The 24,701-nt window shown below is 53.0% G+C and overlaps 3 protein-coding genes across 3 annotated transcripts in view; all 3 read right to left on the reverse strand.

The window, feature by feature from the left end:
• Window positions 1-196: 196 nt before the first annotated feature.
• On the reverse strand, window positions 197-3,386 carry HMGCS2 (3-hydroxy-3-methylglutaryl-CoA synthase 2). The gene is made up of 9 exons (XM_086753114.1): window positions 3,254-3,386; window positions 2,581-3,020; window positions 2,191-2,316; window positions 1,762-1,926; window positions 1,522-1,690; window positions 1,268-1,438; window positions 828-934; window positions 611-736; window positions 197-528 (listed from the first exon to the last, which is right to left on the reverse strand). The coding sequence occupies exons 1-9, from the start codon at window positions 3,364-3,366 to the stop codon at window positions 422-424; spliced, it is 1,524 nt and encodes a 507-aa protein (XP_086609240.1). The 5' UTR covers window positions 3,367-3,386; the 3' UTR covers window positions 197-421.
• A 695-nt stretch (window positions 3,387-4,081) lies between these two features.
• Window positions 4,082-5,155, reverse strand: REG4 (regenerating family member 4). Its single transcript, XM_086753115.1, has 5 exons — window positions 5,070-5,155; window positions 4,837-4,934; window positions 4,614-4,751; window positions 4,437-4,542; window positions 4,082-4,267 (listed from the first exon to the last, which is right to left on the reverse strand). The coding sequence occupies exons 1-5, from the start codon at window positions 5,131-5,133 to the stop codon at window positions 4,194-4,196; spliced, it is 480 nt and encodes a 159-aa protein (XP_086609241.1). The 5' UTR covers window positions 5,134-5,155; the 3' UTR covers window positions 4,082-4,193.
• A 3,388-nt stretch (window positions 5,156-8,543) lies between these two features.
• NOTCH2 (notch receptor 2) overlaps window positions 8,544-24,701 on the reverse strand; it is an 86,529-nt gene continuing 70,371 nt past the window's right edge. Inside the window, exons 23-33 of the mRNA XM_086753111.1 lie at window positions 24,183-24,295; window positions 23,106-23,635; window positions 22,028-22,375; window positions 21,655-21,797; window positions 20,598-20,808; window positions 19,910-20,006; window positions 19,237-19,405; window positions 14,279-14,580; window positions 13,764-13,911; window positions 13,182-13,279; window positions 8,544-12,291 (exon numbers count right to left, since the gene is read on the reverse strand). Coding sequence (XP_086609237.1) covers window positions 10,948-12,291; window positions 13,182-13,279; window positions 13,764-13,911; window positions 14,279-14,580; window positions 19,237-19,405; window positions 19,910-20,006; window positions 20,598-20,808; window positions 21,655-21,797; window positions 22,028-22,375; window positions 23,106-23,635; window positions 24,183-24,295 — 3,503 coding nt within the window. The 3' untranslated portion in view covers window positions 8,544-10,947. The remainder of the gene's footprint in view (window positions 12,292-13,181; window positions 13,280-13,763; window positions 13,912-14,278; window positions 14,581-19,236; window positions 19,406-19,909; window positions 20,007-20,597; window positions 20,809-21,654; window positions 21,798-22,027; window positions 22,376-23,105; window positions 23,636-24,182; window positions 24,296-24,701) is intronic.

The raw sequence follows: 24,701 nt of genomic DNA on the forward strand, positions 1-24,701 counted from the left end.
GGAGCTGGGGTTTACCCGGCTCCCTCAAACTGTCGCCACACGCTCCCATCCTGGGGAAAGCGGGGGTACCAAGGCACATGTCTGACGGGGCAGGTGGATAAATTCTACAAGGACGACAATCCAGCCCCACGGGGTGGGCGAGGGAAGGGGCTCAGGGTGGGAGGGGACCACTGGTGACCAGGAGCCAGAGCCGGGCTGCCGCCCCCCTCTCATCGGTGTCTTTATTCCCCCGTGCTGGCCAGCCGTTTCCGGAAAACGCCGCTGTCTCCGCCAGCTCCAGGTCTTGCATTGCCACTGGCCGCTTCCCAACCATCCGAGGTGATATTTCTCATGGAGACCAACCCCGGATTTGGGGGGTGAGCAGGGATGTTGGTGGGGAGGAGAGCATCCCCCTTCCCCAGGGCTCACCACTCCAGTCCCTCTAGATGGGCTTCCTGGCATATTCCCGGCGGTACTTGGAATCCACCCGGGTCAGGTACCAGGTGCCAGGGAAGAGATCCGCCTGGGAGCCGTGGGGAGTGTGGTCGGCTGCGGGGGAGAGTGCGGTGACGCTCAGGAGGGCCGCAGGGTGCCAGCGAGGGGGTGTCGCATCCCCTGGACCCCCACTCACCCAAGTGATGGGTCTCCTCCCGTCGCTTCATGATATCGGCGAAGTCCTGCGGGGCCACACGCTTGCGGGCATCCAGGCGAGCCGGCAGGTCAGCCAGGCTGGAGACCAGTTTGTCCAGAGGCGAGCCTGGCGGCAGGGACCCCCCGAAGTGGGATGGCATCACTAGCAGCCCCACTCTGCCCTCCCCACCTGGAGCACCCCGTCCCACGGGGCTCACCCGGGGCCGCATCCTGTGAGACGCGGAGGGAGAACATGCTGGCGGCCAGCCCTGATCCATAGGAGAAGGCGCCGATCCGGGAGCCGGCCAAGTCCCGCGCTGAGGACCTGTGGTGAGGGGTTAGGGGGTTTAGAGGGGATTTGGGGGCTGGGGGCTGCCTCCTGCCCCTTTCACAGGCAGGGGGGTCCTGGAACTGGAGGGCGTGTGGCCCTGGAGTGCTATGGTGTCCCGGGACAAGGCTTTCGTCCCCTTCAGTGCCTGGCTATTCATGCGCGGAGCAGGATGCATCCATGCCAGGGGTTACGTGCAGTGAAAGCATCAGGTCCCTGCTGGGGGTTGGGGCTGACTGCTGGCACCTGTCGCCTCAACTCACCAGGCCAGGGATTGCCCTCCTGAAATCACCTCCTCCTCAAACCCAGCCAGCTTTTTGGGGGACTCACTGTGCCAGGAGGGAGGCCAGGCAGCCGTACATGGACGGCGTGTACATGTTGCCATTGCGGGAGGAGAGGAGGAGGGAGGGCTTGGTCTTCTGGTTGAAGATCTCCTGGCTGGCAGCCTGGAACGCTTTCTCCACCTCCTTGCTGGTGTAGGTGTCCTCCAGCTTCACGCCGCTGCCCAGAGAGGGAGGCTGGCTGAAACCCCACACCGGCGCATCCCCATCCGGGCTGGGGGAAGGGGGACAGGGCTCACTCACCGAAAGGGCTGCAGCCCCTTGTAGAGGCCAGCGGCCGTGTCAGGGTTGGGGGCAGCCAAGAAGTCGTTCAGCAGCAGCCTCCCCACTGATTTCTGCACCAGCTTGCAGAAGGGTGTGTGGAAGATGACAAACTTGAAGTCGTCGAGGGTGAAGGGGCGCCGGACACCGTCTGGAAGGCAACGTGGGGGCTGTCAGCGCCTGGCGGGACGCGGCGGGCACCCCGGGGGTGCTGCTGCTTACCCTGCTGCCACTGGCTCTCTGCCTTCCGGCGGTACACGGCGTAGCAGCGGTCCAGCGCCCGCAGGTAGCACTGGATGGAGAGCTGCCCATCCACCACCGGATATTCGGAGGCCAGATCCGGCTTATAGAAGTCATAGGCATGCTCCATGTGGGTTCCCCGCAGGCCTGAGGGCAACAGGGGAGAGCTGGCTGTTGGGGAGCATCAGGGGGTCCCAGCTGGCATCCACCAGCCTCCCTGGGTCACTCCGAGGTGCCCGCAGGGACCTGGCCGGCCGAGATCCTGGGATACCCAGCACTGGGCAGCCACTGGGGCCAGCAGAGCTGGTGCTGCTGGAGGCGAGCAGCTCCATCCAGGGCTGGAACATGGACATACGGCCCCCAAGGATGGCACCCGCCAGCTCGTCACCCCCGGGGTCTGGCAGCACCGACCTCTCTCCAGCACCAGCGGGGCGTTGGGTCCCACCAGCATGGCGATGGCACCGGCACCTCCTGTGGGCCGCGCGTTCCCCGTGGCGTAGACAGCGATGTCCCCGCACACCACCACGGCGTAGCGACCTGAGGGAGGACAGGGGAGCCGGTGGGACCATCAGCGGGTGGGAGCACGCTATCCCCATCCCCATCCCCATCCCCATCCCCACACTGCCAGGTGTGATGGCCGAGGCAAGCGAAAAACAGGTGCGACCGAGAGCCCAGACCAGCAGCAACTCCCTTCAAGGCTTTGGGTTTCAGGCCACCTTCTGCCTCCTTCCCTTGCCCCACAACCCCCCACCCTGCATCCAGGCCCCCAGTCCCCATGGCAGGGTCCCTGCCTGCACCCACCGTCCCAGGCGCTGGACTCCACCCAGGCAGCTGCGTTGAAGAGCGAGGCTGTGCCCCCGTAACAGGCGTTGGTGGTGTCGATGCCCTCCACATCAGTGTTGCCCGAGTCACGGAAGAGCTGCATGAGGACGGTCTTGACGGCCTTGGACTTGTCGATGACGGTCTCGGTGCCCACCTCCAGGCGGCCGATGGCATCCCAGGAGAGGCGGCCGCGCTCCACCAGCCGCTGCACCACCGTCAGGCACAGGGAGTTGATGTCCTCATGGGCGGCGCAGAAGCCCATCTGCTGCTGGCCCAAGCCCCGCGTGTACTTGCCGGCCTCCACACCGTCGTACCGCTCCAGCTCCTCCTGCTCCACATACTGGGCTGGGAAGTACACCTCCAGTGCCAGGATGCCCACGTCCTTGGGCCAGGGGCCTGTCCCAGCGGCGCTGGAGAGGCTGCAGGGTAGAGGGAGCAGCCATGGTCCCACGGCAGTTTCAACACTGGGGAGATGCCACCAGCGAGCACCCCAGGCTCTGAGCACCCTGAATCCCCACCAGTTCCCTGTACCCAGCAGCGCTGCAGGGAGGAGGGAGAGCATCCCCTTCCCCAACAAATTTTAAGGGCACTGCCATCTCCCTCACCTCCCCTTGTTACACCTCCACCCCACTCCGTCTGCGTGGGCACTCACCGTGCCCTCTGCACGGCCATGGGGTACTGGGTCCCCCCAGGTGCCTGCTCCGGCCCCGTCGGCACCCGCCTTGCCCCCCAGCAGCGCACGGCACGGCCGACCAAGCGTAGCATCTTCCCCCGCTGCCGCTGCACCGAACAGAGGGACGGATGGCGGGATGGACCTCGCACGGTGCTTTTATAAACTGCACGGGTGGCACGGCACAGCCCTCCCGGCCCTTATCAGCACGCAGGACCCCGGCGCTCAAAGGTCACCGAGCGCCAGCCAACGCGACAGGGAGAGGGGAGCAAGCGTTGGTTTTGCAGAGGGGGGACTTGCAAGATGTCTTTGTCTTGTGCCCCAGAATGCGCTCAGCCGGAGTCAGGCCCGAGCGGCAGGACGGGCTCTCCGTGTCCGTGGGTCACTGGCATGGCTGCGGTCACTGCGCGGTGTGCGAGGCGCTGCCTGGCCTCCTCACCGGCCCTCGCCGGCCCAGGGAACGAGCAGAGGGCAAACAGGGGTTTGGTTCCAGCACCACCCATGCCAGCCGCGACGGGGTGCATGTCCCTCACGTGGCTCCAAGGAGGCAAGAAACCCCTGAGCTGGGTAGGGGCAGAGCCATCTTCAAAACAGCAAAGCAAACAGCCACGTGACGCCTGTGGCAACACCACGGTGACACAAGAAGGGACCTTTGGTCCCAGTGCTGCTGTCAACACGGCCACGGGCTGGGAGAGCCGCTGGCCCTTTGGCTCCCGGGGCTGACCCCCAAACGGCTCCGCTCACGGGCAGACCCTGCCAGGGTTTCGCACCAGCACCAAACTCACACAGCGCTTGCATGCCTGGTTGTTGTTTTTTTTTTTTTATAGATGTATTTTTAGGAGTTGGGGAGAGGGGAGCGGAGGTGGCAAGGCAGGAGTGTTGCCAGCGTGGGGTCCTTGGTGGGGTTCCCTGCAGGCCATGCTCAGTGCAAGGAGGTGAACTTGCAGATGTAGTGATGCTGCCGGGCACAGTTGGCGCTGGACCACTGGGTGAAGTCTGCCGGAGGGACAGGACGGGGGTCAGCAGGGGCCGTGGAGTGGACAGAGGGACCAGCTCTGCCCACCACATCCCCCCGGGGGGAACCGACCCTGGATGAGGAGGAGGAAAGGGGGGGATGATGGCTGAGACCGAATGCTGGAGGTGGACGCGGGGTCTGGGCACTCACCGCTCTTGGGGGTCAGCATAGCGCAGGTCCCCCTGTGGGCACCACTCCTGGCCGGCCCACTGGTGACGTTGTACTTGTCCCCGCTCAGCCACTGCCAGGCCTGGCTCTGTGCAGGGAGAGGGATTCTCAGAGGCATGGCCCCACCACCCCTTGGCCCCCCACAGCCCCCCGCCTCACCTTCTGCTCGTAGTGGAGGCCGAGCCAGACGGGCTGCACGCGCTGGTAGTAGGTGATGACCTTCTGCAGCGTGGCCGCCTCTTGGGGCTCCTCCACCCAGGCCAGGTGGGCATCAGCGTGGCTGGCCTGGCACTGTCTCTGCAGGGAGAGCCCTCAGTGGGACTCAGCCCCTTGGGAGATGGGGTAGGGGTCCCCGGCCACGTGCGTACCCCGGTGGGCTTACCTCGGCCTCCTCCCAGCTCAGGAGCTGACGGAAGTACCTGAAGCAGTTGAGCTTGTAGTAGGACCAGCCCTCGGGGCAATAGCCTATGGACCGGGCGCCTGCGGAGGGTCGGTGGTGGGGAGGGACGGGGCACAGTCGGTGTCGCCAGCCAGAGAGCACCTTGGCTCCCTCCTGGCCCCACTACGAAAGCGGTCACCCCCCAAGGCTGGGAGCATCTCCCCTGTGGGACTCACCGGCTGGCCACAGGAGCCCCACGCAGCCCAGCAGCAGGAGAACGAGTTTGGCCGCTGCCGCCATCCTCCGTGCTTCCAGAAGCGTCCCCTGCCAGAGCTCTGGGTCACAGCAGGTCCCCAGGGGATGCTGCCCCACGCCCAGAGGGTGCAAACCCACCCTGCTAAGGACTGAACCCGGCCCCTTTCAGGCAGCTGGAGGGGCTCTGTCTCCCTCTCCCCTCCCTGGCACCGGTCACGGCCCCGTGCCCGCACCATCCCCCAGGCATGGCTCGGGGTCCCCAGCCCACACTGGCGATGAGGGGTCCTGCTCCCACCAGCCTCGACGGGTGGCATCTGGGTGAGACCAGCTGCTCCACAGGGACACAGGGAAAGGCACGGAGGGGACACCAGTGCGGTGGGCATGGTGGGGACCCCAGCCCTGCCCTGGCATCGGGCGGCAGCAGCGATGGCACATGCAGAGCCAGGGCTGGTGGGGTGGCAGGGACTACGTGCACGGCATCATTTTCACCCCCCGAGCCGTCAGATCCAGGCACGATCGGCCACATCAGCGCAGTTCCCCTTGATCCGGGCTAATCCCCAGGCACCGGGGCCTATCTGCAGACTCAGCTCGTCTTCCCCTCAAAGAAGCAGCGACAAAAGTCAACGCAGGGCCAAAAATTGCATCGTGGCAGCCTGCCTCATCCAGCGAGGGCAGCGCTCCGAGCCCCCAGGGGCTGCTGGGGCTGGGACTGGCGTGCCCACAAACCACCTCAGAGCATCCCAAGGCCCAGGCTACCTCGCGGGGGTCCTCTTCCTCACCTGCTGTCCAGAGATTGGGAGGAATAACGGCTTCTCCTGGGTTGCCAGGAGAGGAGAGGAGCTGCCCTTTATAGCCCAGTGCTCACCAGCATCAGTGTTTGCCCAGCTCAGGTGATTCCCACCATAAAAACCTTACTGCTCACTCCCCTCCACCTGCTCCCCCGCCCCCAGCTTTGCTGGAAAGCTGCCCAGATCTCTACTCTGTTTGCATTCAACATTCCTCCAAAAGAGGCAGGAAGAACCTCTCCTAGTTGGTCAATAAACCCCCTGCAATTAGTATTAATTACTAACGCAAATACAGAGACGAGCTCGTGGCAGAGAGCAGTCTGGCACCAGGCAGGAATACCTGGTGGCCCAGGACCGGGGGGGCAGTGGGAACGAGTCCCAAGGGGAGGTTGCCCTGATCCTGGTCGGAGCATCCCTGTGGTGACCAGCCAGGTCGTGGGTACCACCCGGCAGCATCACCCACGTCCCGCTGAGGGATGACATCCAGCCGGGCCCCACGCCCTGCCCAGCTGTGCCATGCGTCACCCACCCCCCACCCTTGTTTGAACTGCCTGGGGATGTTTGTCAGCAGGATGGACGCGGGGATGTGGGAACAGCCTGCGGCCGGGGGCTGGCAGGCAACCATCAGATAGCGGTGTGGTTGCCCAGCCCCCAGCCCTGGCAGTGACGCAGGGCTTCGTCAGTCCGCATCCCCCTGGGAGGAAGGGGCAGGTCTGGCAGCAGCAGCCCCCCGCTGCCCCTGCCCCACCGGGGGTACCCGCAGCCCCAACCAGGCTGCCACTGGCACGGAGCCGCGGAGAGGGGCTGCCCGTGGCCCCCCTGGAGCCCTTTGGCACGGTTGGGCACAGCCTTCCAGTGGCAAGTGGCTGAAGCTCGTCTACCCTATTGCTTCAACCACGCTGCTCTGGAACATTGCTTTTTTGGTTCCTAACAAAGCTGCTTTCAAAGCAGCTCTGAAAGCTCTTCCCACTGCCCATCCCATGGGCTCCTGCAAAGCTCTGCCTGCTGCCCATCCCATGGGCTCCTGCAAAGCTCTGCCTGCTGCCCAGCGCCCTGCTGCTGCCAGCTATGGCCGGCACCGGGCCCTCTTGAAGACCTTTGGAGGAGGCAGCTGCCTGCAGAGGCTCCAGCCCCAGAGCTTCACCCAAATGGAGCGCTTGTAGCTGGCTGAAGCCGTGACTTTTGGCTGTCAGGCTCAAGCCGTGTCCCCCCAGGTATCTCCCACAGCTCCTTTGTGGCAGCATTCACCAAAACACGCAGCCAGCGCGACGCCCACAGGGAGCAGCTCCACGCCAGCGTGCACAGGCAGGTCTGGCTTTTGCCCCAGGGAGAGAGGAGGATCAGACCCACCTCCTTCGCCTACACAGCCAGGATAAGGCTGCTGCTGCACCCCGAGACCTCTCGAGGCTCAGCCAGTTTGTGAGGCACCCACTGGGATCAAAGGGGTAAAGCCTGCTTGTATCCAAACACAGCTGCTGCCCGTTTGCATTTCTCTGGAATTAAACCACCTTACAGAGGAGATTGGCCACTCTAATGGCCAATCAACCGCCCGATCACACTCTTCAAAGACAGCAACACCCCCTCCAGAAGACAGGACTCCATCTTTGTTTTATGAAAAACCACAAAATGTTCCCCAAAGGAGCCTGAGGCTACTCCCTTACTCCTCGGTTAGATAAGGGATGTCCCAGCTCCCTGCCTGACTGGTTCCATTAGGCTTATTTGGAGGCAACGCGATGAGTTTTCACAAGCCCCTCATCCTCCCGGGCAGTGGAAGAGGCATGAGCCGTCCCCAAGGAGACGCAGTTTCAAGTCTCAGCCTGAGCACCGGCAAACTTGACGCAACTGTGCCAGAAACACAGCAGACCTCGCTCAACTCTGGCACAGACGTGCAACCTGTGGGAGAACACGGCTGAAAGCCTCCCGGAGGTCTGCGCTTGCCAAGCTGGCTCTACTAGAGGATAAAAGAGCTGCGCTGTTTGAATATTAAACCCTTAAAATGCCCCCAGCAGCTTTGGCCCCGCCAGGAGTTGTAATTCAGCTACCGGCTCCATCCAAGTCGGCAGCGAGAGCTGGAAATCAGCCAGGTGAGCGCTAGCAGAGCCCAGGGCTTCGGTGGCACCTCCCTGCTCAAAACACAGGAATGTAGCCGTTGTCAATGTGTTCTCCAATTGTTCACGTCAAACTTAGTCTGAAAACAGCAGGGAGGAGCCCTGATTCCCTGTGTCAGAGAAGGGAAAAAGCCACACAATAGCCCTGGCTCCCAGAGTCCCAGGCAAGCGAGAGCTCTTATTCAAAGCATTTCAAAAAGACCCCATCCCAGTCCCTTCCTGTCCTTGCCAGTATGCCCAGCTGCTTGGCTGCCGGTCACTGCCCCCTCAAATAACCAAGAGACCCCAAATCCTCCTGCTATACCCCAGGCTGGGCTGCTTTCAGCTCCCAGGCACAGTTCTCTTGGATGGAGCTCAGCAGCGGGATTTGCGCGCTGCCAAATCACAGCACGGAGCACCCTTGATCCTCAAAAGCTCTCTCCTGACCCAGCCCGTAGAGGTCCTAATGAATCGTCCCTTACCAGGAGTCTGAAGAGCTATCCCACACCGCTGACCCGTTTGTAACACAGCGCCCCGGCCACGACAGCCGGGAATACGAACAAAAACAGCAGCACACAGAGGCTGGACACATACTTTTTATTCTGGGGATAAAAATTGCTTATACATTTTGCAGCAACTATTTTCATAAAAGACTTTTATAAAAATGTAAAAATAAGCAAATATTTTCCATTATTAATATAGGAAAATGCTGCTGTGTGAATGGTTACTCTACAACTTATGAGATAAAATACCACCTTAAGGAGATATCATCTTTACAAGTATTAAAAAAAAAAAAAAGGCAGAGGGCCATCGTATTAACACGCCAGACACGAAACTGGCTTCATTCCACAGAAAGCAAAAGGCAGCCACATATATAAAAAAAGGCACTTGGTTATTTGGGGCTAACGAGGAAAAGCCCTTTGTTTCTTTAGCATCGATGTAGCAACACTTCATTATTTGCAGTGAAACGTGTACCTGGACAGACCTCCAGGAGCTTGGGGGCTCCTGCCTGGAGATCTGAGTCAGTTGCAGCTAAACTTCACAGGACACACTGCAGTGAGCGTGCCGGGGAACGCTGTGTGCGTCGTAAAAAGCAGTAACTTCAGAATCAAAAACTTCAGCCCAAAACGACGACCCCGGGAATCAGCTCCTCCTGAGGCCCTGCCTTCATGTACCATTGAGTCAAATCGAAAGAAAAAGCTCTTACTCTTGATTAGAATGGAAAGAAACATCAGAGAAAGTACTGTACACGGTAGGATGCTGAACAGTCGCTGCTTGGAGGGGAGCAGCCTTATCTGTCCTTTGGCGGCAGCCGACAGCCCCGATCTCTTTGGAACGCGTGTCTGCAGGGTTCCCCCGAAGAGGTAGGAGCAAACCATCCCCGGAAATGTTCACATCAGCCGCTGACCGGTTCAGAGCCCTTCAGGGAAGCATTACTCTCACGGACAAAGCAGAAAGAGCGGCTGTTTGGCTAAGGTCAGCGACAGCTGGCTTCCATAACTCCAAAAATATCAGAGGAGCTGCAGCACAAACGGCGCTACCATCGCAGAGAACACGTGGAGCGCCTCAGTTGGGAAATATCAACAAAGGCTGAAGCTGAGAGCAGAGGACAGCCCCAAACCTGTGAATCAAACCGCGTTAGGCAACGGTTTCTGAGCTATTTGGTCTGTCGCTTACGCCCAGCTCCTGGCTTCAGGCACGCTGCTGCTGCTGGAAGCGTGCTCAGGAGTCAGTGCTGCAGCCTCCTTGTTGGGAGGGGAAGACAAGGCAGCCCTGCCCCTGGGCTGGAGCAACAAGGGGCACCTTCAAAGGGCTGGACGCCGTTCTTGACACGGGACACACACTGCAAACATGTAATGACATCCCCGACACTTCTTGATAGTACCATAAAGAGGCAGCATATGGTATCTGGAAGACGGGACACACAGCCACCCTTGGATGGAGGGGAGGGGAGCACTGTGCAAGAACGCTGGGAGCTTGTGTTAGCAGGTTTTGAAACACTCGTGCTCATCCCAAGAGTTTCCCAAAAGGCCTGTATTAGGTGTAGGGCATCTCTTCTCGCACAGGAGCCCGTGAAGGTGGTCACGGACAAACCTGGCAGGATGGGGGGGCACAGGGAGGGTAGTGTCAGAACGGTCAGGTGTGTCTCAAGGAAGACATACAAATGGGAGAGATGTGCCTACAGGCCATGTCGGGCGGAAGACCAGGTCAGACCAGCGTTTTCAGGAGGGGAAAGAAAACAAAAAAAACCAAACCACAAAAAAAAAAAAAAAAAAAAAAAAGACCTAAGAGAAGACTATATGTGTACATAATCTCATAATATCTGATGGGCAGGCAGTGAGAATGCTAAGGGGTGTTAGTGGATCTGTACAAGACAAAGGCTCGTGAAGAGGAAAGGGTGAAGCTGCTTGACAGAAGGTGTCACTTGACCTGGAGGTGTCCTGGGAAGTCCAGGCTCGCTTGCTGAGCAAGAGCAGCCAAGGGAAGGAGGGGTCTAGGAATGGGGGTGCAGCTCAGAGCTGTCAAGACAAGGCAATTTGAACTCGAGGAGAACTAGTAGAAGGTGCTTCAGAGAGAGGTTACGTGGGTAACAAAAGGAGTAACAAAATAATAAGGATACAAAGCTGGTTTTGGCTAAATTTCTGGAGAAATGACCACGAGATGCATTAAGCCGAAGAGCTGTCTCCCCAGAGAAATGGTGGAACATATTTAAAAGCAGACTGGAGAATCCAGTGCAGGCAGCAATCACACCCAAGTTGCATGGGAGGTGGTTAGAAGTGACCCAGCTGGTCTTCTCCATCACCAGCTTCTACAGTTCTCTGTTTAGCAGAAAAGCATACAAGCCTACAGCAACCACAGTCCTTCCAAGGAAAAAACAGCCTGGGCTCATTAAGACTCTTGGATACTAAATGGTTCTTCATTTCCATCCTGGAAGACCTTCATGAGTTCTGGAGTCCGCTTTAATCGGGCTTCACCTTGGCCAGCCTTCAGGCATACACCTGCATGTTGTTCCGCTGCTGCTCTGTCATGTGAGCGGCCGCTGGCCCGCGCTGGTTGTTACCGGGACTGGTTGCCACATCAGACCAGTCAGAGGCAGAGTGCGGGGAGGAGCTCGACCACTGGTCTGGAGATTCAGGCGATGGAGTCAGGTATGGGTGCTCCCCTTGTAAGTGCCGGTTGTGGCTAGGAGTCCGTTCTGTGGCTGAGGAGTAGCAGCTGTGCTGTGAGGGAGGCGTGGGGTACTTCCCCATCGAGCTCTGGAACTGGTGGTAGGCCGGCAGGACCGTCTGAGCCACCTGCCCGTCCTGCTGAGGGATGGCAGCCATGGAGAACGAGGCGCTGGGCAGCTGAGCTATATCTGGTATCTGGTACATGGAGCTAAGAGGACCAGCCATGTTCTGAGCGCAGTTTGACTGGGCCTGCTGCGGCAGTGCTTGCTGGTTGATGCCACCCTTGGGAACCAGCTGGAAAGTCATGATAGGGGGCAGAGACTCCCTGGACACTCCCATGTGCTTTGTATCTGCTTGAACCAAACCACTCTGCTGAGAAACACTGGGGTGCGAATGCATCACCTGCGGCACCATGCCAAACATCTCGTTGTACTGGGACTCGTTCACCTCCATGCGGTTCATCCATTCGGTGGAAACGTTGGCTGGCCGCAGCCTGCCAAGCCCGCCGTTGGGAGGGGTGGTTCTGTGCTGCGAAAGCAGCTGGCTGACAGATGGGAGCACGGTGCTGGATCCACGTCCTAAGGGCTGCATCTCATGGAGGTTGGAGAAGGACATTGTGTGCGCGGCCTGCACCGACGGAGCGGTCAGCAGTGAGCTGGGCGATGAGTGTAACACCCCCGGCGACGGCATCACAGGAGACGATGTTGGTTCGGATGCAAAAGCGTGGGGCGACTCCAGGGAATCAACCGGTGACAGGGTCACTGAGCTCTCCGAAAACTGCCCTTTGCTCTCACTGAGGGACTTCTTCCTTCTCCTCTTCGCATCTTTGGTGAGGTTTGTGGGCATGATGCCTTTGGCGTTCGGTTTTCGTGACTTCTTGCTTAAGGAAGCGTGCTTCAGATTGAGGAAGGACCTATTTGGGCCACAGATGACCGGGGAGAGGGCAGAGTTCAGCATGGCGCCGGGGTGCCCAGCGGGGCTGTGCGCCACGTTGTACTCGTTGAGAAGCTGCACTATGTCGTGGTGCATCCGGTCCTGGGCCACATCTCGGGGCAGGCGGTCCATGTGGTCCGTGATGTCACGATTGGCAAAATGGTCCAGCAAGATTTTTGCTGCTTCGAAACTGCCTTCCCGAGCAGCAAGGAAGAGCGGTGTCTCTTCCTGAAAAGGCAGAGAATAAGTATGTTAGCGGCTTCACTGTGGGGGGACTGACTTACAGCTAACACTCCCTTTAACAGCGCGGCAACACCTGGAAGCACTGTTTAACGTAGTGTCGCATTAACTGTCTCCAAGAACAACCCCCCCGAGAGACGCCCATTGAAAAAGGCAGGTTACAGGAGATTATTTCATATATGGCAGTGGAGCACATGGGCTAAACTATCCCACCAGGAAGGGCATTATCCTGCCGTGGGTCCTTGGAGGAGCTGTGAAAGCACCTGGTGCCTTTCTCCCATTGTCTCCTATGAGGGAAAGGTACAAAGGGCTAAAACAGCCCAGCGAAGAACAGCAGTTTGTTGGTAGCTTTAAAATCCAAGGCAATATATAATAATCCAAAAAACAAATCCTTCTTAGGCATAGGAAAGAAATCAAGGACTAAGACACAGCAAAAACTAACAATGAAACTACAGGAGGCCTGCAGAGTGCAGACTGTCTCTCAAACAGAAGGGCTTTTCCCTCATATCCACCCTGCCTTGAGGTCCTTGGAAACATGACTGCTGCTGTACTGCCAGATCTGGCTCTCTGCTAACCAGAATCCAGCTGCTTGACACTGGCAGCACTTCACCCTGGTGCTCTCGCACACCCCCGACTGCATACTGCATTCCTTTTCTGCAAGGAAAGCAGGACAACATTAATGCCCAGGACTTGGCCACACAAGAGAACTGCTCTCCCACATCAAAAATCCTACACTACATCCAGCACCTGGGGAGAGTTCCAGTCACAGTCTGGGTTTGGAAGACCTACACTGAGCATCCAGTTCAGAAAATCTGAACTTAGCTCACTTCAAAGAGCAAAAAGGAAGGACAGCTGTACTTAGCACATCCAAACTGTACCTTGTTATCCTGCATGTCTCTGTTGGCTCCATTTTTCAGCAGCGCTAGTGTTGCTTCCACGTTGTTGACAGCAGCAGCCCAGTGAAGAGCAGATTTACCTGTAGAGAAATCCAACACCTTCACTAACAAACCGAGGAGCTATTTTCTAAAGCACTAAGATGGACAGAGTACACCGACGGAAGAAAGCAACTGCAATGCAGCTCGCAGTATGTGAGCATGTCCTGAAGTCACATTTAGACCTGGGAAATCACCAAGCTTCAATGAGACTTTCAGCACTTGCACTGGGATTTTTATTTTTTTTTTTTTTTAAATAATCTATCAGCAAAGTCACATCTGCAGTCCAGAAAATCCCAGCATATCCAACCCCGTATTTCTTCTCCTCTTCCAGTGTTGTCTAACCAAGCCACTGTGCAGCAGCCTGCAATTTGTTACTGCTGGGAGGACTTCTGCAGGAGACCCTAGCATCTGATCCAGCTACAGAATTTATAAGCAGCCCACACTCCAGGAGAGCAGAAGCCCGCTCCTCCTTGCTCGCGCCGTGACAAAATGTTTGCCCAGCCCAGTATGTCGTGTTCCCTTTACCGTGGTCATCTATGGCGTTCACATCTGCCTGGCAATTAATGAGCTCGGCCACCATTCCTTCCACAGCCAGCCGTGCAGCTAGAATTAACGGGGTTGTTCCATCATTCATCCGTGCATCCAAGTCCGTGACTCTGTTACGGATCAGGATCTGGACAACAGGGGAAGACAGATTTTTTTTTTTCTTTTCAATACCACTACAGAACAAAACTGAGGATTTGGCAGAAACTCAAGAGACACTTCAGAATCAAAAAGCAGCCTGACCACTGAAATGCAAAGACCTAGATAACAGGATAGAGGAAAACAGACCAAATAAATACATGCCAGATGATTTATGCATGCAGAGTTCTTCGAGCTACGAATACCTGAAGAAACTGGATGTAAAAATATAGTTTCGCCCGGCCATCACGCTGTGGAAGGCATGAGAGCAAGGCTGTGAGTGAATAGAGTGCAGCTTGAGCAAGCTCATGTAATTACAGAGCACAGCTACTCAAAAAGGGGTTCTTCAACTGCAGTACCTGGAAGACACCCTGGGCATCAGCAGCTACGGCTGCGTGCAGGGGAGTCCGTCCCATGTTGTCCCGTGCATTAGCATCCGCGCCAGCGTCCAGCAAACGTTTTGCAGCATCTGCTCTTGAATAACGGGCTGCTAAGTGCAGTGCCATCTCCCCAGTACGGTCCGTTTGGGCCTGCAGGTTGGCACCTTGATAGATCAGATCTGTTATTATATTTGCTGAGGAATCTTCTGCATCCTCATCATCCTCGCTAATGTCGGAGCTGCCCACACGCAGAGATGCCAACATAAGCGGAGTACATCCATCTGCAACAGAAGAGACGTTATCAAAGTAACCTGACAGTGACAGCAAAGGAAAGGAAACCCTCACACAATCCTCTCCCCTTCAGCGCCTACCGGTACAGACAATCCCTCCAGTCACTTTAACTCAGATGTCATCTCTTATCTTAAAGCCCAACAGAGTTAGCGATTTCTTTTCCCTCCAAGCAGGACTTTAATACTCACTGCAATCCCAACAGAACTTAAACACTTCTCAAATAAGTAAGATCATTATAAAACAAAAAACGTTTACTGCTAAAGTGAAAAACTTCCTCCAAATATAAACACTAGCTAAGTTCCTAAAGAGAAGCAAAGGCTATGAAAATCAAAGACTTCAGATGACTACATATATAGCTATTCACACAGATGTTCTAATCACATACCCGGGAAAAAGAAACCATTTACAGACATAAATAACTGGACAACAAGCCACTGACTACTGGTGGCATTTTGCAGATAGTAACGTGAAGAGAAATGCAGACAAAGGCTTTTATACTTATTACACACCAAAGAACTCATTAAAAGGAACCTGAAGTTACGAGTCAAGCACTTGAAGCTGAAAAGCGCCACAGTACGACTGCCTGAACATCTCATTTTGCTTTTAATAACATCCATGACCAGAGCCCTAGACAAACTGACCAAGCACACGCTGCAGTTTCACAGGGGTACACCACGTAGGAAGGGACCATGGAACAGGATCTAATCCAGTATTATTCACTGGCGTACCAGTAGCATCCTACACATGCACAATGCTCCGTTCCACATGCACTCCTCCATCGTAGCACGGACTGCCCACAGCTACACTTTCCTGGAAGACTCACCACAGTGTGAGTACTTTGGAAGATACTTGTCTCACCACAAGTCTGCAGTGATGGGCTCACACTGATGGGACATCCACAAAGGTGAAACTGAGGCTCGGATCATTCATCCAACCAAGACTCTTCCATTGACACTGGAAGAGGAAAGGCTCCTCTGGATCTCTGATTTAACTTAGCTCCTTTGAAAGAACCTCCCTCTCTCTCTGCTGATCAAAGAGGGAAGACTAGCTCCTGCTGCTGTTTTTTCACCCTTGTTAATGAAACATCTCAGTATATTTTCAGCAACCTATGAAATGCCTAGTGCTTCAGTTTCAGCACACTCTGAACTTTACAGCATATTCATTACCTAACTAGTCCAACTGTAGATGCTAATGCTTGCTTACTGATTTTACTGCTTTACCCCACACACATTGTAGGCACCTGTGGAAAGTAAGAGGGACTAACATGGCACCAGGAGTGAAACACTCTGCGCTAAGCACCCCAGCGGAGCTCTGCAAAGGTAAACACAAATTTTGCTTCTCCAGCATAACTCACCAGCAGACATTCAAGGCAATCTTTCAGCAACTGCCTGATTTATGCCATGGAGAAGCAGGGGACATTCCTGGACCCTACAGACACAGCTTCCCTGCCTGCACACCTCTCAATCTACAGTGCACTATCTGCACTGAATGAGGTGCATGAGCCCTTCGGTGTTCTGACAGAATTGGGATTCTGTGCAGATAACCAAGGCAAAGATCTATTTAAAGTAACACACAAGAGTTCTAATGCCCTGGCTCACTTTCTGACTTCTGCTCACCAGGCTTTCCTGACTCTCTATGTTAGGGCAGTCCCAAAAACTTTCTAGAAATCTATCTTCTACCGCAGGGAACAGTGTCGAGCACCCGCAGCCTCCAGCTCCGCTCCCCAGCCAGGCTGGCAGCAGCAGCACGGACGCTCCTCCTAGCGGCACGCAGTCACGGGGGACACGGGCTTTCACCCAGCTGCTTTCTCAGGGTTTGCTGGACGGCGGCAAAGCATTGCCGTGTGTGCCTGGGTTCGGTTCCAAGATCCAGCACTGTCTACAGACCCTCCTGCCTGTCGTCCAAGGCTATACCTCCTTTTGTGCTTCTCCCTCCCGCTGCTGGCTCTGCTTCCTTGTCCCAAAAGAATACTTCTCAGTATGCAAGTCAGGCTGTGGTCTCCTCCGTACTGCCCCGACACAAAGAGTAGAAAGGCAGAGCACAGAAAGAACTTCCCTTTTCTCCAGTGCCACAGCCCTGGGAAAAACCACTTGCAGGAAAAGTCCTGCTTTCTCAGTCACTGCAGTGGTCCTGGATGGACCATGCCTAGCTGCTCCACAGGGACATAGCTGTAATATGCATTAAATCCTTAGAAAAACTAGCTGCCACCCTCCAAAAAGTCTCTCAGGTATGTGCAGCTCTTTTCAGAGCTTTGTAAGTTGGCCACACATGGGTACTTTTACAAAGCTAGCAAAAAGCACATCCAGCTAGACCATTACAATTAAGTGCTTGACGAACTACCAGAAAAAAAAAAACCGTGGACACAATGTCTTTTTTCCTCCTTCCAGCTTGTTCTCTGAAACAGCTGGAAAAGAATCCAAAAGGATCCAGCTGGAGACAGACACACAGCATGGAAAATCCCAGTCTGAAGCACTGAAGTTTTAGTAACTGAAAAAGAGGGGCATAGAATAGGGACAGTTAATCAGTTTTAATTATAGGTGGTGTTACCAGTTATGCCTATAATTGCATTACCCTGGTTACACACTCACAATAACTCCAGTGAAAAGAATGTCCTCACCACTGTGGGGGACACAGAAAGAACAGCATCGGGAGACAAAGGTGGCAGTAGCATTTTATAAACTCTTCTGTTTGCTGTCTTTCAAGGAGACCCCCCCTCTGAGCAGGACGGTAAAGCCAGAAGTTCACCAGACAGGTACAACTTAAGGACTCCCACAGGCACAATAAACTGAAAGCTGGGATGTAAAGAACCCCCCTGGCAAAGTCTCTAGGCAATATTTCTGTAGGAGACTGGACCTCTTGGATTCCTCTAAACTCAAGAGACCAGAGAAGGTGCTAGACTAAGAGAGGGAACAACTCCTTGGTACATTGATGCATTTGACTTACCTCTCCTCTCTCTAGAAAAGATCTCTACTGTTCTACCTGCCACCTGGACCTGCTGCCAGGATCTAACACACCCAGCCTCAGAGGGCTCCAGCCTAAACACCTGCACCCAAGTCAGTCAGCCTCAACACCCTTTGTAAGCAGCGAAGCATTACAGGAGTGTGAGCCATCTCATCTTCCGGAGACTTCTGCTTGAGACAGAGATGAATTGTCTCTCAGAAGTGCCTGTTTCTTCCCTCTGCCTGCAAAGGAAGAGGAAGGTTGCCAGGGTAGATGAATAGCTACATTAACTGTGAGGAATCCTACCCCTCCTTACTAACCCATTATTCCAACGCTTCTCAGATTTTTAAAACTATTTCTTCCCCTGACTTAAGTCAGTTGCCTGCTTCTGATGCCACAGAGGGGGATAGCTTACAGCAGCTTGCTGCAAGCTTCACAGTTGCATATGAATGGCAGGAAAGCAATTCACAGGTCAGTACTATTCCATTGCTATTGTTGGATAAAGCTTTGAGTAAATGTGAAAATAAGCAGTCTGAAGTCTTAAGAACGTTATTGCCTATACTTGGAAGGCTTTTACCCCACCACACAACTAGAAGCTTCAATAGAGAAAGTAAAGAAAAGCTTAACTTTGGCAAAAACTGATGGTTTATGTTCTCACACTCATTATAGAGAAATCCCTCCTTCTCTGTGCTTTGCATTTGGGAGAGCTAACGGGTCAATGAGCAGAAAAGACAATAGAAGGGAAGTGAGAGAATGGGTCCAGTCATCGTTCAATTGCATGGAAATATTCCCACAAAATGCAGTAAAAAGCAATTGCAGCAATATCATCACAATCACCTCTCCACATATGAACAAGAGCTGTGCTTGCAGCTCATCCGCTCAGGATGAAGTTCTTGGTAAACTCCCTCCTCTCAGAACACAGGAATCAGGCATTACCAGATGACCCACCCCATCCTTACCAGGTTACACAGCCTTGGCGCTACATTTACACATCGAAGGAAATTTACATGGAAAGAGAGCAAGCCTGTGTGCGCATGCGTGTGTTAAAGGAGACTCCTTCAAAGTGCACAGTTGTGTTACGAATTCAATGAGTTGATCACTGTAAGCTGGGGATATAAACCAGTGAATAATTAAAAAAAAAAAAAAATCATCACCAAGCTTGCTGCATTGCTGCTCTGTTCCAGCACAGATGTCTCACACAGTGCTGATCAGGGTATACTGTCTGCCAGAAGTCATCTTGTTCAGGAAAAGGCCATCCTTGCTTCCACCCCAGAGAACAGACACCTCAGGTATAAACCCTGCTAAGTTGGTCCTAAGCGAAGTCTGGCATAAATCTCTGCAGTCATCCAGCTAAAGAAGCTGGGAGTTATTTCCAGCACAACTATGCATCCCAAATTTCTGCCACAATGGCATTCTGACAACATATTTTAGACAAGTGCTGTTAGAAAGGAGATTCTACAGCTGTAGTTCCTACAGGTGCTTGCTAAGTGAACTCTTTCTCCTGGTTACGTGGTATTACAGACCACAATCCAATCTCTCCAGCTTTCTTTTCTGGAGTGCACAGGAGGTTTCCTTGAGTACCATAAAACTTCTGCTGGTGTTCCTGTATACTCCATATAATTTTTAAAGGTTAGCAGTCCCAGCCATTGAAGACAGGGGAGGTTGGTGCCTGGCTGGCAGAACACGTGGACGCTCAGGATACTGACCTGGCCCTCTGACATTGACATCCAGAACATCCACTTCCTGATCTGCTTGAGGTGGTGTAAGGGCAAGCGATGTGCTCCCACAAACATCTGCTGCCTCCAAGTGCTGCTGTGTCCACTGGCGCTGATCTATCTGCTCATCTCCTTCGGGGAGCAAGGCTTGATCTTCAGACTGAGCACAGGAAATAAGCAGTTACTTCAAAATGCTCATCAAGTAACCAAAGACACTGGAAGTTCTTGTGGTGGTCTTAGTTCTATTGGGGCTTTTTGGGTTTGGTTTTGTTTTGTTTTTTTTTTCCTTTGGTTTTTGTTTTGTTTTAAGCTAACGACAGCCTCCATTTACCTCTGCTTGGCATTCTCAGCTTTCACACTCCCACCATATGTTATCAGGCCTGAACTACAAGACATGACACTGCCATTAACCTTCTCTTCCCTCTGATGCAGCAGGGCCTGGGTAGGGAGGGGACAATGGAACAGAAAGTACCTTGTTTCTCTACTGGCCTGTGGTGGCAGTGTTAAACTGAGGACTTGCTCCTCAGATATCATTAGTTCTATATTACAAATCCCTAAGCAAAGGGAGGTTTTGAGCAAGGGGCAAACTCTGGAAGCTAAGATAGCTGTTTTCCTCACTAGCAGTTTCAATTTCAGGTGATACTCAAGTCTTGGAGCTCCTTACCTTTGCTCTCTTTGGCTGAGGTCCACCATCACCGGCCCAGTGTTCAGTTGGTCCAGAATCTGCCAGGTTACCCTCCGGTATCTGGACTGACAGGTTTCTAACAAACAATGAGAATATCACTTTGTAGGCTGAGCAGGTGCTACTACTGCTACTTATACTAGCCTGCAGAGACCAAGTATGGGATGCTTGCAAGTCTGGCGGCTTGCAAACAGAGGGACCAAGAAATTAGAAATCTCAGGCAGCCAGCAGTTGCTTTAAATGCATTTACAACTGCAAACTGGGTTAATTCAGTGGAATGTCACAAAGCATAAATGGGATTCTTCTTTTGAAACTTTACATTTCTCTATCATGTCTTTAACATGTTCAGCTAGATGTATTAAAAGTTCATTGTCACCTATAAACCTAAAAATGTCTCATCTATTCCAGAAGGAAATTATACACACAGCATCCAACCGCTGAACTAAACAGTGTCAGAAAACCAAATATAACCAGGAGATCAGATTCCTTACTAGCATTTTATAGATTACAGTTAATTAAAAGTCCTTCTGTCCAAAACAGACGTATTAAAATTTAGAGAAATAGCCTAAGTAGTTCTATCTTAAAAGGCAGTTAAGTGCCTTTAATGAAAGATGTTCTCAAAATCCTCTAACACTAATAAATACTGTTAGTGGCCTAAATGCAAACTTACTTGAGTCCAACAGCATCTTCCCCAACTGGCTCTCTGCGCTTATGATTACTAGGATCCCTGCGCAGAATAAAGCCCTCTGGGAGCCACAGCGAACCATGTTTGCGCTTTCGCTTTGCCATCATCACACCCAAGAGAAGGATCAGGAGGATGATCAGAGCTGCCACAGCAAGTAGGTAAAGCAACTGGGTCTTTGGTGGCAACAAGGGTTCACCTAAAAATTCCAGTTAAGACACAATGAGATTAACAAAGTGGAGACAATGATCTTCCATCTGCTACTTTTTTTTCCTCACTCAGAGTCTCCCCCACAGAGAGTGTATTGTCTCTATACTGTGATGCATTTAGAGCAAAGGCTTGAGGAAGTTTAGGCTCTGCAGCAACTGTTGTAAGAATACATCCTGTCTTTCTGGCTTCCCTTGATCTTCTTTTTCAAAATATTTTTTAGAGTATATGACTGCCAAACTGAAGATCTTGCTTCTTCCTCAGGAGTCCTGCTGGCCGAAGACAGTCACTCTGAGTAAGTGTAAAGAGAACTGATCTACATAAAGATAAGAGCACGACCCAACTAGGAATAGTGATATTACCAATCCAGTATGAGGTTGGAGCAGAGCCTCAGACTGAAGGAGAGAGGAGCAGAAATCAAAGGGATTACGTGTCATTAGAGGAGAAAATATCTGGCAGACTGAGGAATGCCCCCTATCCTTTCTCTCTAATGACATCTTGTTCACTGAATTCATGGCTTAGAGCACATGAACCGTTTTTAGCACAAACAAGATCACTGCAGCATGTGGCATACTGCTCCAGCATACGAGAGATTACTGTTCCTACAGGTATTAAAATTACTGGGCTCCACATTGAAATGCCCTGCCTTAATAACCAGATGTCCCCTCAGAGCAGAATAAGCATATTGCACATACATACTTCTATACCTGAGGATGAGTGAGTCAGCTCCCAGAAACCATACTGAACAGCGAGACATAGTAACATGATGATCATAATCCGAGCATGAATTTTGCAAGCCCAAGTTTGCACAAGCAACTTGTGCTCTGCAGTTACTTACTTTGGACAGACACGAAAGGATAGGGTAACATGCCCTTGATGGCCTGAGCAGCTAACAGAGCTGCAGCAGCTTCTGTATTCTGAAAGCACTGCTCCGAATCCTCCGCGCACTGACGGTTGTCAATCTCCAGGAACACCCTGGTGCTGCAGAGACACAGAGAAAGGGCACAGAAGTCAGCAACAGAAACTTTTCCCAAAGCACTATGTTAAATTGCAGCCTTGTAAGTTAATCTTTCCACCCCAGCACTGAATTCGGCCCTTGCAATAGCTTTATGTTTCCTCATAAAAACCAGACTACAGCCCTAGAAAGTCCAGAATGCCCCAAACACCTACCAGCATAACAAGGCCAGAGGAACACAAAGGCATCCACTCACCCAATGACCTCTTGCTCTAGCTCTCTGTGCTTGCGAATGACCACAAGCGATCGTCGGCTCCGTGCTGCTGATTTCTCCCCATAGTATGGGAATACCATGGGGTTTCCCTGGGAGTCCAGCTTGATTCTCAGATTGGTGTGCAGGAGAGTTCCCAAAGTGCGCAAGAAGCTACGAACATCACCCAGCAGCTCGTCAGGGGGCATCAAGACCACAATGATTAGGGTTCCTTCTGCCAGCTTCTCAGCTTTGTCACCAGCACAGTCCAGACCGTCCCAGCCACACTCCTCACTGTTACAGCCCTGGTCACAGCGGCCATCTGCGTAGTGATCTGCACAATACTTGTCATACCTGGAACACCGAAAGGGTTACAGGCAGCATACAGGACATGAACATTCTGTACAGAATACCCACAGCCTAGGGGCCAAGGCCTCAAACTCTTCATAATCATTTGAGGTAAAATAACACTTGAATTCAGGATATAAGGAGAAGAAATATAACCCCAGTATAAGCTTGCAATTTGGCAGGGTGGAAGTAGGAAGCACAGAACACCCCAAGAACATGTGGTTCAATTTTGGTACCAGTGGAAGGTAACTGCTTATTCTGTTTACCAAGATAAAGCTCTAACACCTCCTGCCTCACCAAGGCAGAATCATCACAGCTGGAAAACACATTCAGAGATAGTGAATAGAGCTGGGATAAAAATACTGGTACTGCTGGTACAGAGTGAAATTCAGGATAGGAGGCAGCACTATTAAAATCTAGTACAAGTGAAATGCCTCCTATTTACATTTCCACAGCAAGCAGGGCACATCCATCAAGCAGGTTAACACATTACCATTGCTCAGGATATCAGCTTAGTTCATAGCACACAAAATCCAGAACTTCTTTCCCAAAACAGATAAAATGTACACAAAGCAGCAGAAACTCCTTGATGCTAAACCTTTAGCAAGAACAAGGACCAGCAACAGAAACAATGGAAGAGATGGGAGCAGCAGGCACAAAGCGTACCAAGTACTGAAAGCACTAGCAGGAGATAGATCAGTGACACAGAGAAACCGTTCTCAGGATCAAGCCTTACTTGCACGTTTTGCCATTTTGCTGACATTCAAAGTTGTCAAACAGGCACTCGGCTGTGTTGCAGAACTCGTCACACTGCCCATTGAAAAGCATCCAGCAGCGCAATGAAGAGGAGCAGTTGGCCCAAGGATCTTCCATTGTCAAGGAGCAGTCGCCTCCATCCCACTGGCAGGCATGAGTGTTACAGTCTTCATCACAATAGCCATCTTTTGCTTTTTCTGCACACTGGGAATCCAAACATCCTCGGGGCTCTGGACTGAAAGTTACAGGCTGTTCACACTGGCTGCCTTGGGTGTGAACAGGACACTGACAATAATAGTAGGGAGGCTGAGAATGAGGGTGGCAGCTTCCACCGTTCTGGCAGGGGGCACTGGCACAACCCGTATTTGTCTGGCACTCCTCTCCCACAGACAGCTTGGGGCAGTAGCACCGTGGACCAGAAGATGTCTGGATGCACTGCTCCCCCTTCTTGCATTTCACTTGTCCACAAGTACTGTGGCTGCTGAACTCACATTTTGCTCCAGAATAACCCTACAGGGAAAAAAAAAATGCAAAACAACCAGGCTCACAAACTTATTCTTCAGTGCTCTGAGGGCTGGAGGCAAGGTGTCGCATGTGAACCCTTTCTCCCCCATAGCTCCTCTAGCCTCACTGCAAGAGCCAGGATTTTCCGGATCTAGCCTCAGGGATAAACTAGGAACTTACATGGCTCCGTTACATTTTGAAATGAACTTAGAAGAGCCACAAACAAGGGGAATCTTGCAATAAGCACAGGGCACACAGGATAGCAAAAAAACCTGTCAAAATTTAATGCTAGGTTTAAGACAGAAAAGCCAGCTATCTTGCCTCAACAGGAGAATTCAACAGGCAGCATCACTCTCCTAGGGCACCTGGAAGCCCTGGGTTTCCCAGCTAAGTAGACAAACTAAAGGATGTGGGTAAAGAGTGCTGAAGGACACAGCTTTGCAGTACAGAAAAGATAACCTTCACCTGCAGGGGACCACTGAAACTAATGAGACTGTAGCCAGAGAACTCTACAGCTGAGGCAGGCAATTCAGTTTCAGGATTTGGTGCTTACCGGAGGACACTGGCAGATGAACCCATCCGGCATATTGCTGGCAACAGCACAGGTACCTCCGTTCTGACACGGCTTCCGGGGACACACATCTATTACACTCTCGCAGTGACGACCTGAGATGTAGACACACGGGGAGAAAGCAGAGAAACGTGTGTGTCTGTGCGCACCAAAAAGCCATCACAAAGCAAAACACTCCAATGAATAGCCAACGAGTCAAACACTCCAGTGAGACCTTCTCCTCAGAGCAGGCAGGGCACACCTCTCCAGACAACACATGCTCTCTAAGTAGCTGCCTAAGTAGCAGTAAAGGAAGGTACAACACTGAAATCCATAATGGGCATTTGGGGAGAGCCCACCTTGTCTGCTTCCCCAAGAATATGTGCAACCCAGCACAAAGACAGAATTTGTTCCTGTCACCCTCAAGTCATTCAGGCACAGAGGCTGAAGGTGCTGTACCACATCAATTTGGGGGTTCCTAAGACTTCTTGACTTTTTGGGAGATGCTCAATGAGTCCAAAC

Source organism: Chlamydotis macqueenii, chromosome 8 (genome assembly GCF_036417535.1).
Source record: "Chlamydotis macqueenii isolate bChlMac1 chromosome 8, bChlMac1.mat, whole genome shotgun sequence".
Lineage (NCBI taxonomy): Eukaryota > Metazoa > Chordata > Aves > Otidiformes > Otididae > Chlamydotis > Chlamydotis macqueenii.